This window comes from Triplophysa dalaica, chromosome 6 (genome assembly GCF_015846415.1).
Source record: "Triplophysa dalaica isolate WHDGS20190420 chromosome 6, ASM1584641v1, whole genome shotgun sequence".
NCBI lineage: Eukaryota > Metazoa > Chordata > Actinopteri > Cypriniformes > Nemacheilidae > Triplophysa > Triplophysa dalaica.
Window position 1 is genome coordinate 4,992,128 of NC_079547.1, and position 14,114 is coordinate 5,006,241.

Here is a 14,114-nt window from a genome sequence, read left to right on the forward strand (position 1 = left end):
CGAAAATTTAAAGATTTCACTCTTTTAGAATGAAAATGGGAAATGCAAATACAGAAGTGTAAAGCAACACCAGAGAAGAGCAAGACTACAAAACAATTTCATTTTATTAAACATCCAAACACACTCAAAATTAATTGGGGGATTGTGAATCATAATTTTAAAATCCCAAAATCAAGTCTATGAGGAAAACGGGAACTAAATGTGAAAACGTTACATTTCAAATGAATATAACATTTAGTGCACGTAATGTAAGTTTTGAATGAAAGAGTGATGACACAGATGTGGGGCCTCATTGGCCCCTGGCAGTGTGTAGGAGGGCCATAGTTCCTGTCACTGGCATGCAGAAAAAGAGAGTGAGAGACAGGGAGAGAGAGAGAGAGTTTGGCGAAGCAGCGTTGCAGGTAAACAAGGAGATATTTGTCAACTGGACGGTTTTCCTCCTGACACACTAATGAGGGCAGATTCGTATATTACTAGGGCTTTAATGGGACCTTTATTCTGACTGAACACAACTGTGCGTGTTTGCAAGAAGAAACGACTAACGTTACGTGTGTGTCGAGGAGGACGTGCATTTCCAGACCAGCAACTTCAAACATTTTCTGCTTTTCAACATCAAGGATGAAATCCAGCAAGAGAGGTCGGTTGCATTTAACGGTCTGCACGTTTTTTTAACTGCACGTCTTGTACGTGGTTTGACTAAAGTGTGTCTGTGTGTTGGTTTGATAAGGAATGTGCATGTGGCTTTGTGTTGGGAGCAAATGCAGCGTGTGTTTGAATGGCGAGGGACTGTTACAGGCTCTCATCCTTAGGAAAGCATGCGGTGCATCTGCGTGCTGTGATTTTCGTGTCGCTAAACGCACGAATCTTGGACCTTTTTGTAATGTTGCAGAATTTGGTTCTTCCAAACGCGCCATTTATTTGACTCGTTAAAGGTCTTTCAGAAGTATTGAAGCTTTACAGACTTGCGTGCGTTTGTTACTTTAAGGCGTGTGTTCGACTTCAAGGCACGCGGCGTTGCGCAGACCGATCGGCCTATTACATCAGAGTATCGCGAGAGCGTGTGGAATGCACGGATCTCGCGGTACTTCGATGTCATGCACCGATCGATCTGCGCAGCGCCGCCTGAAAGTAAAATGACGTTATGCACGTTCGGTGGCTTGTTTGTTTGGCGTTTTCGCGCGTCTGCGGGCCTCGTGTTTTTGTGTACGAGGGCAGATTGTAGTTGTATAGTTGTTGTATTTTATATGGGAAAGATGGGAATGGAAGCACGACATCGCAGATGTTTACCGAATCGTTTGTGTGTCGTTTGGTCTGAAACAGACTTCACATTATGAAAACGCGTAACGTTAGACGTCTGGAATCCAATACGTCAAACATGTGTTTGTTTGAGCTTGACTATCTGTTAAATAACATTTAGGGGTAATGGGTTTATTAAAAGCGAAGTTATACACAAACCTAGAGGCTTGGATAGACATTGCACATTTAGTTCTGAAGGACGGGGTTTTCCCACATATTTAACATGAGCTCAGCGTCTGTCAACTGTTTGGTTTATGTAATAAATTCTCTAATGCATGGTTGTACTATGTTTTTTTTTTCTTCTGCGGATAAAACCCAAAGCCTATAAAAACTATAGGTACGCCATTGTTAATTTTGCGTAGGGGTTTGTGGGTTTTAATGAATTTTCACTAAACTTAATGTGCGTAAGAATGTCTGAGAATACACGTCTGCGCATTGGCTTTTCTGACAACATACAATTGCTAAAGATGATACAGCAACGCGGATACAGTTCCAAACACACACACACACACACACACACACACACAATCTGCTTTGTTAAAGTGGGACGCAGGAACTTCCACATTCTGCTCTCAGGCTTCAGGTTACAGCAGGAGAAACAGACGCTCTGAAATGAATTTGTGTGATCTAACATCACCGTGTCAAAATGTTCTTTCCTTTATCGCACGAAATGACAACCACAAGTTTGTCAAGATCTTATGTTTACGTCAGTGCTGCATTAAAATGCACTCGACCTAAACAGCATCATTTTCTCTCCCTCTGAACGACATTATTCATCGTATTTACAGCAGCTGTTATGAAACGAAGTGACGTTTAAATCGTTTCATAACATTCCTGAAAATGGCAGCTAAAATGTTGCTATTTAGGTCGAGAGCTTTATCTCAGCACAACAATTGTTTATTCATGACTGCTAACTGGCCATTTACTAACTCCATTGTAAATTCTGGATTCTTATACCGGACCACCTGTAAAGAGAAAGATTCTTCTTTGTTTATCCTCGGTTTCTCAGTTGTGGGAGGCTGTGAGGTTTTGTCGTTTTGAAGGTGCGAATGGAAAAGCTATTAGGAGTCTGTTGTCTTTTGATGTGTAAAATCACAGGGAAGTCAACGGCTCTACGGTAATCTGGTTAACTGGGAGTAACCGTCTGTGTTTACACACTAGCAGTGTACACGGCCTGTTTAAAATAGCATTTAGGTATTCTGTGAATGGTTCATTCATTACATTGCGACTGCATGGTGGGATACAGTAGTCTGCACGGATATACTTCAGAAATGAGCATGGAGGGAGGTACTGGTACAGTACGTGATGTCGATGTGAGAAAATAGCATTTCTGTTCTTTAAGGACATCCTAAAACTTATTTTGCTCTAGACTCGTGCACTTGCGTTCCTTTGCCATTCTTTTCCTGAAAAAATGAGACATTCTCTTCTGTGTTTCATTCCTCAGCTTTTGAAGACGACCACAATGGAGACACCGAGTTTTCAGCCATGTCCGACAGCGACCCCTGCGAAGACGACGGTTTCCCTCTCAACCTCTCCATGAGTCACAGAAGAACCGAGGCTGCGGCCAAACGGCGTCGCCGTGGAAACCTCCCCAAAGAGTCTGTTCAGGTTCTGAGGGACTGGCTTTATGAGCATCGCTTCAACGCATATCCCTCAGAAGTGGAGAAGCTGAGCCTGTCGAGGCAAACCCACCTGTCTGTGTCACAGGTGAGAGCATATGCTTAGCATTTTTGTCTGATGAGCGCACATTAAATGTTCAAGTTCAGGAGTTCACCCAAATGAAAATTCTTGGAAATGTTGTTCCAAACCACTATGACTTTCTTCAGGAAAACATAACGGAAGATATTTTGAGAAATGTTTTGTCCACACAACGGAAGTCACTGGGGTCCAATGTTGTTTGGTGACAAACGTCCTTTAAAGTATCTTCTTTTGTGTTCTGCAGAAGAAAGCAAGTCATACGTGTTTGGAGTGACATGAGGGCGAATAAATGATTATCTTAGTCTTTTCTTTATCGCCCTCAATACTTCCTTCTTTTAAACATGTGGAAATTCTAATTAAAAATATTGTTTTATATTCTCAACCTTTTACTTGGGATGTAACGATTCACCATGAGCCGGTTGAAAATCGATTATAATATGTGGCGATTCACATCGGTTGAGATGTTCCATAAATTGCAATGCATGTTTTGAACAGCAGGGGCAGCTCTGTTTAATGCAAATTTAAACATGAATATTTCTCAAACGTACCAAAGAAAAGCACAGGCAAAGTCTTAAACCCAATTTATGGTTCTGCGTCGGATCTATGCTGTAGCCTGTGCAGAGATGCGTACCCTCCGACGTAGCCTGACACGCACCTCTCCAAAAATGTAACAACGTGTCAACTCAACACGGACCGCAAGCGCTATGATTGGTCTGTTTGAACCCCTCCCTCAGGTCAAAAAACACTGCGATCGAGTCATGTTTACTCTAACACATTTCTGAATGAAATATCTAAGTAAACTATATACTGCCATTTATAATGCAGAACAGGGTTGTTTGTTTATCAAAATGATGACAAAAGAGAATTTCCCCAGTGAAAACTTTTTTTATTTTTACATGTTATGTAAATAAAATGATTACCTTGGGTGTTATGCTGGATTATTTAAATATTACCTTTCGAATGATACTGATACTTCAAAATGTGGTTATTTTGTACTTTTGCTTGTCTTGTATAGGCTATATAACAAATCACTGAACATGGTGTTATCTAGTGGATTCTCCTGATAAACATGCACAATTATAGATATATCACAATTCCGTCCTTCCTAAATTTTTCTCAACATTTAGATGAAACACTCATCTAGCAAAAGTCCTCGTATTTAAATCTGATATTTTGTTTGGCTGATCACACTATTTTTTTTTTAAAACGTGGTCAATATCAGATTCCAGGGTGAACTCATGATTGTTAGAAATCTTATTGTTGTTTTGCGCATGCTATTCAGTTTATATCACTCTGGTTTTATTCGCATCAGAAACGAGTGATGGAAACGACAAATTTTGAATTAAAACCCTTAATTCGCAAAAATGTTTGGTAACACTTTCCTTGAAGCATGTTTGTATAATACATTATAAAAGTAGTTTTAAAGCATTGTAAAGCACCTTATAATGCATTGTAATGTATTGTAAACAATTGTATTTACAGATAATACATTATAACATTTAGCAATTCATTGTTACACTACACATTTTACATTGGTTATAATTCTTTACGACTACATATAATGCATTACAACACACATTATGAAGAATTATATAGCATTTTACCCTTTAGTAACTCTTTATAATGCATTATACATGCATGCTTCAAGGAAAGTGTCAGCAAAAGCTTTATTCTCGCTTGAGGTGGTTTTTCATTTTTGCGAAAAAGGGGTAATGCGAATAATGGGAGATGGAAATGCATTTACCAAATTAATTCCTCCTGAAAGTCACCTAACTGTAGTATGAGGTGGCGTAACCTGACTAACCAGAGTGCCTATCTTATAACACAGCATCAGAAATGTTGTTATGGTCATTCTTAAATGCCTGTGCAAGTCTTCAAGTATTTCTGTAATTGTCTGTAATTCTTATATTTAGTGGCAGTTTATAAGGAAGTGACGGTTGACTAGTTTGATGAAAACATGTGCTTATTCGCAAATGTTTTATGGATATTCCAATTCTGGCAAAAGCTGAATTCGCAACTTTGGATGGAAACCCGGCTTATAACACGTAACACACAGCACGCTGTCATAGAGAAAAAAACAAGGGTCAAGTCATCGGGTGTGTTCTACTCCATGCTGGGATGTGCAGAACGGTGTTCTGTCGAATTATCCTACCCTTTCCGATTTTCCTACCGCAGGGCAAAACTTAATCTAATCTAAACTGCATCGACAACATAAACAGGTAGGATGATTTTACATTGCAAAATACCATGTCAGATAGTCCTACCAGCTTAAAATAAACACGCAAAATAAATTTACAGCGTAAATACTAGAAAATGCACATATACGAAAACCGATACTTCTTTACTATTGGAAGTCGATAACCGATATATTGGCCGATATACAGTATCTAAATATTAATATATTCTTCTGAAAATCATGTACCAAGCTTACTTAGTTAATGATTCTTTAACCTTCAAACTTATCTGATATATTTTTATTTGATAAACAAATTATAGATGTTCTTCCAGAGCAACCCAGAAAATGTTTCTTAACCACATGTCTAATAGGTCTCAAGACAGAAAACATTCAAACTGTAGTCTGATTCAAACAATATACGTTTGTTCCTATAATATACACATTCATAAATACTGTATCTACATACTGTACCTACATCACAATGTTTTGCTAACAGCAGTATGAATGATCACGACAGAAAGACGGTAGCCTACTGTACTGTATGTTTACTGTGAGCAGCATGCAGCTGAATAAGTTTAACCAGAGGAAATGATTTATTAGCTAGAATATATCGGCCTAAATTGTATTATCGGCCAATACCGATAACATTAAAAATAACGATTATGGCTGATAATTTATCGTGCATCCCGAGTAAATACCCTGTCAGACCGCATAAAGTTAAACACACCCGATGACTTGAACCTTGCTTATTTCAGTTTGACAGCGTGCTCTGTGTAACGTGTTATTGTTGTTTTGCACATGCGATCACATTTACACACTGCCTCCGATTTTTTTCGTCCGTAATAAACAAATTTGTACAGAGTACGATTTTCTGCGTTTTTCGCATCCGCCAAGCATTTTGAGTGGCCTTTTATAACAATTCCGAGACACTGTACAAACGAGTGCCAAATCGCATATGAACATTTCTGACTGTATTTTCAAAGGCCTTAAGGCTTGCGGTGTAGTGCTGCTGGTTGGTGCAAACATCAAACACTTCTTGCCGCATTGACTTCATACCGAAAGTTAAAAATGTTAGAGGAATGGGAGACTAGCTAGTGTACTTGGTTTTAATTAGTGTATGTTTTTCAGCAGTCAGATTCAAAAATCAAAGACTTTCCACACACATGGTCTTAACTGTATTTTGTCGCTGACTGAGCACAGAGATCTGTGCTGTTGTAAGTGCACAGGAATGCAGGCTGCAGGGCCTGTGCTACAGATTTCACTTCAGTCTCCATTAGTGCCAGCTGTCTGACCCAGCTGTCTGTTCACTGCAGTACCACTAGAGGGCTCTTCAACTGGCTAATAGTGATTAAAATGTGCATTAATATTCTTACTTTTATTCTTTCTCAGATCTGTAACTGGTTTATAAACGCTCGACGGAGACTCCTGCCAGACCTCCTCAGGAAAGATGGCAAAGATCCCACCAAGTTTACCATGTCACGGCGTGCCAGCAAACCCGAAAGATCTGCATCCCCAGAAAGCCCAGCTTCTTCGCCTGGTCCCTCACCCGTATGCTCTGCCCCAATATTGGACTTGCGGCTGTTGGGTAACACAGCGACGGCCATTTTGGCTCGAGCGGGTTGTTTGCCATCATCAGGGGCCTTCAGTCAGGATGGTGGTGTTCAGGCTCTGATGCAACTGGACACAAGCGGCCTTCTGAGACGTGAAGGGTTTCAGAGTGAAGAGCAATCTTCAAACCCTCATCTGACCACCCTGCCTGCTTCTACCTCTGTCCTGATCCAGGGAGGAGTGAGCCCAACTGGGGTCTTGTTCAACACGCCTCCCCCCACCCCTCCAGATCTGTGCCCTCAAGATTTCAGCGATCTCAAACTTTTAGTGGATGCGGCGTTGCAGCGGGCGGCGGAGCAGGAAAACTGCAGACAAAAAGAGAAAACAACACAAGAACCAGATGATCTTTCAAGTGCTCTTGGCAAGAATGGAGATTCAGAGGCAGTAACGTATTCTAGGGAAGAGATGCCTTCTAGTCATGCTACATCAGCATTGATGGAGAATCCAGTATTACCGGTGTCAGTTCCTGTCATAACCCACTCATTTCCAAGCTTTCCTGTCGTGCAGACCGCTTTGACCAACGGTGGAGTCACCAGTGTGGTTGTAGGAGGCAAGAACATTTTGGAATCGGGTAACTACACGTCATCTGGAGTGTGGAACATCCGACAAACCAGTCCACGTCCGAATGCTGTGGCTCACACGTGGAGTCCAAAGTACACTAATAATACAGTCACGGAAAGTGTCAAGTGAATGTGAAAGCAGTGAAAGATACTTAAATGTTTGCACCTAAAGTGGAAGAACTCAAGCGAGCCGATCCACTTAACACTCTTATATTTGTCCGAAGTCTCTAAAGCAGATGGAAAACTGGGTAACACTAAAATGCATGCGTCTCCAAATCATATATCCCTGTTGTCATGGAAACAGTCGGAATGTTGCTAAGATCCCAGAGAGCCCCAACATGGATTATTCAGTCGGTAAACAAAGGGACACAATTTTCCTCTTGAATGGTCAACATCAGTATGTATTTTAAAAACTTCTTTTCTTTCATCAAAAACTTTTATCTTTTTCGATTACATGAATTTTATGAGTCCTTTAAACGCTCTTCAAAAAGAATCCAAAGTTCCAAAATGTTCAGTTTTGGAATCTCTCAAATGTCTCACTTGCAGCAAGTGGCCACCGCACACAGACACCAGCAGATCTAAACCTCAAATATTACAAATGCTCAAAGGTCCTGAGGAAACTGAGCAAATCAGGTTCACCGCTGAAAAAAAGAAAAACTTCAGAAAAACTAAAAGTGGCCTTGCTTTAGGTTCTGTGACTTTTTAGATGAATGGAGACTGTAGAAGCTCCACATCAAACAGTGTTTGCCTGTCTGCATCCATGTATACTCATAGGGTTACCTGTCTAGTAGTCATGTAGCATGGTTTACTGATATCTGTGAATGTTTCTGGAAGACCAGCATGCAGTATCTGAATATGAGAATCTGTTAAGGTGCTAAATGTTGTCTGTTAGATTTATTACTTTATTCCAGTTTTGCCTGATAAAGCCTTTAAATTCCAAAATCTCAGATGTGTACGTTTCAGCCGTGCGTCTGTTTTCCCTCATATATCCTGCACTTTATATCTCACCTGGTCTTCGCGTCAAAACTGCCACACAATCTGTCAACCTCAAAAAAAAAGATCTCGGAGCTTCACGTGTGCTGTATGTGTGTGTGGAACGACGAGCAGTGGAATGTCAGGAAATCGATTTGTACTGCAGAGGTCTTTACTCACGTCTCGTTTCTGTCTGGGATGCGAGATGGAGGTCGTCTCAAAGACGAGACCAACATTGATTTCTTTAAGGTCTCATGTAACGCTGGAACTCTACCTCCATTACACGGAGTGTGTTGATGGTGATAAGTAAAGTAGAAAATCAGTGTTAATAAGCGTGTTGAGTTCTCTTTCACACACGTTGTGTATAGGCGTTGAATTTTATCGGGAAGGACTGGAGTGTATTTTGACTGGAGGAGTTTGTGTCTTAAACCAAATTAGTGTAAAAGCCTGTTACACACAGTTCATGTATCTGGACTGAATTGTTCAAGCCTCGTGGAATACTCGTGAACGTATCTTCAGAACTCTTATTCTCTACTTATAGTTTCCATGAAACTGTGAGAACATTTCAAAATGTTACAGTCGTCTTTCTTTTTGTTATAGGCTTTAATGGCTGTCGAAACATCAGGTCACTTTACATTATTTCCGTTTACTCACAAAGATGGTGTAACCCACATTTCCTTTTTGTTTTTATTGTGCAAAGGTGTAAACATTTCAGTCAATCCAAAGGTCAGAGGTCACATTTCTGTAGTACTGTACATGATGCTTATGTGTTGTCTCAGGTTGCTTTATAGTTTTTAGATTATTCTGATGTGCGTTTCAGAGTTTTTAATACTTGTTGAAATTCATCGGTTTTAGCATCTTTAAGACATTTTTGTAGCGACATCAAAGTTTTACAGATTCAATTCACTAACATATTAAACCACTGTGAGATTGTTAATTCCTGTGATGGTACTGGAAGCAAATGTATATATTTTTAAAAATGCTCTATTTTTTCACCTCGTCAGAATGACCAACATTAATATTTCTGAACATTTTATTATTTGCGGTCTTACGTATGACAATGTGAAACATGTAAATAACGTTCAGGCAATATTGTTTTGACTTCGGCACACAGCTGCTTATCACCGATGTACGTCAAATATATGTAGCCCTCTACTATACGACCAAATACATGAAGTTGGATGTGAAATTGGTTTTAGCTTGTATATGTGTATCTATAGCAGAGTTCAATGAGTGGCATTTGTGCCTTATCTGCTTGTGTAGGAAACCCTTCTGTAGTCTGTGCAATATCTGCCTTAAACATTTCATATTTTGTATCAGCATACAGAGAAATAAAAGCTTCTTTTTCTTAACTGTTTGTTTACTTGTTTTGGAGAAATGGTTAGTCTTTTCTTGTGAAGTTTAATTTAGATTTAAGTGATTTAAATATCCAATGTGTAATATTTTTGGATGATCTATTGACAGAAATGCAATATTATATACATAGCTATGTCTTCAGAGGCCATGTTTTTACAGCAGCCCTAAACAGACAATCTCCTTTACGGAGCGACGGGAGCGTGTTTGTAAATATGTTTGGCAAAAAGAAACGACAACATCTTTGTCCTGTGTCAGCCACCGTAGTGCTTTAAAAGGAAGGGGAGCGGTGGAGTGATCTGTTGGTTGCGATTCGCAACCTCATCTCTAGATGCCGCTAAATTTCACAAACCTTTAAATGACATTGTAATAGACCAATTTTACACCTTTATTTCAGTATAAAATATTGCAGTTATGGGTGAGTTCATTCATCACATCTGACAGCTGCCACAGGTAACACACTTGACAACACATCTGATATCCACAGGGATTGATGGGTAAAAAAACAGCTCAACTGAAGATGTGCAGTTTAAAATGACTTGTTAGAATATTTGCAGATATATTTCCCTTAGTTGTACTGTAAGAGTGTTTGTTAAAATGCCCATATTGCCTCAAATATCTGTATCAATCATCAATACTAATAAAAATAATTTTACATGCTTTCACACAAAAACTGAAGCATAATGCATTATGTCTTGAAGGGATAGGGCATCCAAAAATGTAAGTTCTGTCATCATTTACTAACCCTTTATGACTTACTTCTGCAGAACACAAAAAAGATATTTTCAAGAATGTTGGAATCCGAACAACAGCAGTGTCCATTTAATTCTATTGGATTGACACAAAACCAGTGCAAGTCAATGGGTACCGGCATTGTTCAGTCGTCAACATTCTTCAAAACATCTTCTTTTGTGTTCTGCAGAAGAAAGTCATACAGGTTTGGAATGACAGGAGGGGGTGTAAATGATGACAGAATTTTCATTGTTGGGGTTAACTCTTTAAATGCAGGTTAAATGCCAGAACACACTAGTTGAACCCACAAAAAAACAAATGTTTAAAAGTTTTCACACAATAGCCAAAGATATACATTTAATTTAACAATCTGATCATTTAATAAAACGTAACAATGTATTTTATGTTAACTTCTTTAGATCATCAATCAGTCTTACATGATAATGAATATTTTGCTTCATTGCTTTTCACACCTTATGTATGTTTGTAATGTTCTGTTCTGCTTTATTTAATAGTCTACATGTCATCTTTATCTTTGGCTCCGTGTTTAAGAATGCGTGTGAACTCTGCGTAGTTAAAGTTGCCCTTTTTGTCGATGGGAGCCTCTCGGAAGAGCTCATCCACATCTTCATCTGTGAAGCGATCTCCCATGGTGGTCAACAGCTCTCGCAGGTGGTCTTCATGAATGAAGCCTGCAGGTACAGACAGCCAATAAATAGAGAGAAATACGGTCATGTTATAAGTACACACAGAAATCACGTTGTTAAATGTAGGCTATTTGTAGTGGGGTTTACCAGTTCCTTCTTCATCGAAGCAGGCAAAGGCGTTTCTGATGACATCCTCCGGGTCAGTTCCGTTGAGCCTTTCTCCAAACATGGTGAGGAACATTGTGAAGTTAATGGGACCTGGTGCTTCACTCATCATACCCTCAAGGTAGTCATCCGATGGGTTCTTACCTGAGCACAGGTATTACAGTCCTGATTCCTAATTTCTTGGGCCAAATACTGAGTTGACTATTATTGATCTCAATATGACTTACCCAAAGAGGCCAGCATGTCATGAAGATCCTCTTTATCGATGAATCCATCTCGGTTCTGGTCGATCATGTTGAAGGCCTCCTTGAACTCCTGGATCTGTGACTGATCGAACATGGCGAACACATTTGAGGTGGCTCTCTGTGGCCTCTTCTTGGTGGTCTTCCCTTTTGCTCGTTTGCTGGACATGTTGGCGGTGTGTCTGGACAAAGAAACAACTATGCTAATAAATTAAACTGCTATATCAAGTATATAAGTATAAGGATTATACTTTTGGTCACAGCGCCCCTGGTGGTGACGTTAGGAAAAGTAGTTCCAAGGCTACAATTTGCATTTGACATTATTTCGCTAACCAGATTTATGTAGTATAATCAAGACATTGTAATGATTTATGTACAATGTTTCCTAGCAATTTGGTTAACATGTTGCAGAGAACCATTACAAATATAAAAAACATAAGTACAAATGGGTCCAGCTCTGCTAATGATGCAAAATTTATACAGATTAGGTACGACTTTAGGGTAAGTAAATAAGACCGAATTTTCATTAAGAACTAATTGATCTACATTTTTATTTTACTAAATTTGACTAAATACACAAGTCAATAGCTGCATGTCATGTCTTACAAGAAGACTTTGCACTTATTTTCCTATCTGTATATATATGGCTCTTTTCTGACAGGCAGCATTCATAGTATTATCAATATCTGCTCGATACAGTAACCAAATGATGTAGAATATTTCCATACCTCATATGTAATAGCCATATGTAAGCCTGTTCTAAACTGCTACAATATTCAATAGTCACTTTATTTTGGTTTTGAGCTGGACTTGTGCTCTATTTTAAACTCCCTGACTGCATTATTCCATTGCTCTGTAATCTTATTCTGTTCAGCTACTATGAGGTGGCAGCAGAATTTATATAACTGATTAACTAAATGCTTATTTTCAGGACATGCATGCGGTGTGTGTGTGTGTTTGTATGTGTGTATTGACCACAGTCATCAGGACACAATGTCCCGCTCAGCTCCAGGATTAAATGCAGGAATTTAGAAGCTGTCCAGACTCTAGACCAACAGCCTGAAGGACATCAGACGCCAGCACATTTTCCCCATATTTATGTGTTCTCTGAAATAGTTTCTGAAAAAGCTTTGGGAATCTTAAAGCACCTTTGTTCAAGATTTTTCAGCAGCTTTTCAACACATCAGTTTTTATCACTGAAAAATCACATGTTATTTAAAAAAAAATATGTCTATTAAAAAAAATCCATGTATAATGAAAAGACCCTCAAATTTTACAGAATTTTCTCGTTTTTCTTTCTTTGATTTTTCATGAAAAAACGATCAAAAACATTATAGAAAAAGACTGAACATTTATAAGAATAACATTGGGGATGTGTTTTTTTACAGGGAAAAAATATATATTTTACTATTTATTTCTGGCACCCCAGCTGCTGTTTTTTCACAGGATTTTACAGGACCAAATTCATACATTTACTATAAAAATCACATTGACGCCATGGGATTGGGAGTCATTGCAAAAATTGCTCAGAAAATTGAAGTCAGTTAAAGTTCCAACATCCTGCAACTTGATTTGACATTTTGATGTGATGACAATCCAATATTTATAAATGTGACTTTGTGCTCGTGTGAATTTTACTGTCTCATGACATGTTATTATAGGTCTCATCTCTCACCTTTGACATCAAACTCAATGACACCATAACAGATGAGCGTTAACAGTCAAACTGCATCCACATCCACCCTTTGACTACAATTTTTTTTACTGCTTCTTTACATACAGTCTGATCCTATCAGAAGTTTTAATGGCAGCTGACCCATTGAAATACAATAAAGAAAGAATCTGTCTAGTTTGGCGAGTTCACATACATTTGCATTGAATTACAAGAACCACAAACTGGACACATTCCTCTCTCTCCTTCACTCTGATAAAGCCCTTAACTCAGATTATTCTGGAACATTGTGAAACAGCTGGTTTAAGATCAGGAAGATCTAGTTTTGACCTTTCCTCAGCAGTATAAGAGGAGATCCCAGACCGTTTTTAAATCCATATCCAAGACTTACGTCACCAACTGTATCCAGATCTTTCCTCACTTTCCCAAACTCAGACAACACTTCTGAAAGCCTTTAAAAGACCCAAAACCAAGCAAACAAAACACAATAACACTTCAATACTCACCTCGACTTGAGGTAACGAAATGACGGTCCTGCCCACTAAACAGCCTTTGTCCTGGAGAGCGAGACAGTTAAAGTTTAAGACACAAAAGTTTCTCCAGAGCATCAGCTTTAGCACCCCTCCTATTTTTCTCCTGGCCAATCAGGAGTCTCTGTCCCCTCAAACAGAGCCGGCCCACTGCAGGGATTTAGCCATATATGGGCAAAGAATGTTGAGTGTGTCTCTGTGTCCAGCACACAGAGGATGAGATACCCTGAGAAATCAACATGAGATGACAGGAAAAGAGATAAGCTGCCTTATTTAGAGAAAACGGGCCTGGTGTGTTTGAGCGTGCAGGATGGATATGTTTGTGTTCATGTGTGCATGTGTTTAAACAATGAAAGTTTCTTAACTTAGTCTAGAATGCTTTTAGTACAGTTATCCTGCAAAAGTTTTTGAAGTTATTTACTGAATATCAATAAGAAAATTCTAATCCCAACAAAATTTTACT

General features: G+C 39.0%; 2 protein-coding genes across 5 annotated transcripts; one reads left to right on the forward strand and one right to left on the reverse strand.

Moving 5' to 3' along the window:
• Positions 1-373: 373 nt before the first annotated feature.
• LOC130424425 (homeobox protein TGIF2) lies at positions 374-9,662 on the forward strand. 3 transcript variants are annotated; one of them, XM_056750062.1, is made up of 3 exons: positions 374-637; positions 2,741-3,003; positions 6,560-9,662. In XM_056750062.1, exons 1-3 carry the CDS (start codon positions 619-621, stop codon positions 7,466-7,468), a joined length of 1,191 nt encoding a protein of 396 aa, XP_056606040.1. In that variant the 5' UTR covers positions 374-618; the 3' UTR covers positions 7,469-9,662. The 3 variants fall into 3 exon arrangements, with proteins under 3 accessions (XP_056606040.1, XP_056606039.1, XP_056606041.1); XM_056750061.1 differs by lacking the exon at positions 374-637 and adding an exon at positions 806-2,583; XM_056750063.1 differs by lacking the exon at positions 374-637 and adding an exon at positions 807-2,609.
• A 371-nt stretch (positions 9,663-10,033) lies between these two features.
• Positions 10,034-13,762, reverse strand: myl9b (myosin, light chain 9b, regulatory). 2 transcript variants are annotated; one of them, XM_056750065.1, is made up of 4 exons: positions 13,628-13,762; positions 11,435-11,631; positions 11,190-11,351; positions 10,034-11,087 (listed from the first exon to the last, which is right to left on the reverse strand). In XM_056750065.1, exons 2-4 carry the CDS (start codon positions 11,616-11,618, stop codon positions 10,912-10,914), a joined length of 522 nt encoding a protein of 173 aa, XP_056606043.1. In that variant the 5' UTR covers positions 11,619-11,631; positions 13,628-13,762; the 3' UTR covers positions 10,034-10,911. The 2 variants fall into 2 exon arrangements, with proteins under 2 accessions (XP_056606043.1, XP_056606042.1); XM_056750064.1 differs by having other exon boundaries at positions 11,435-11,647; positions 13,628-13,735.
• Between the last annotated feature and the right edge of the window lie 352 nt (positions 13,763-14,114).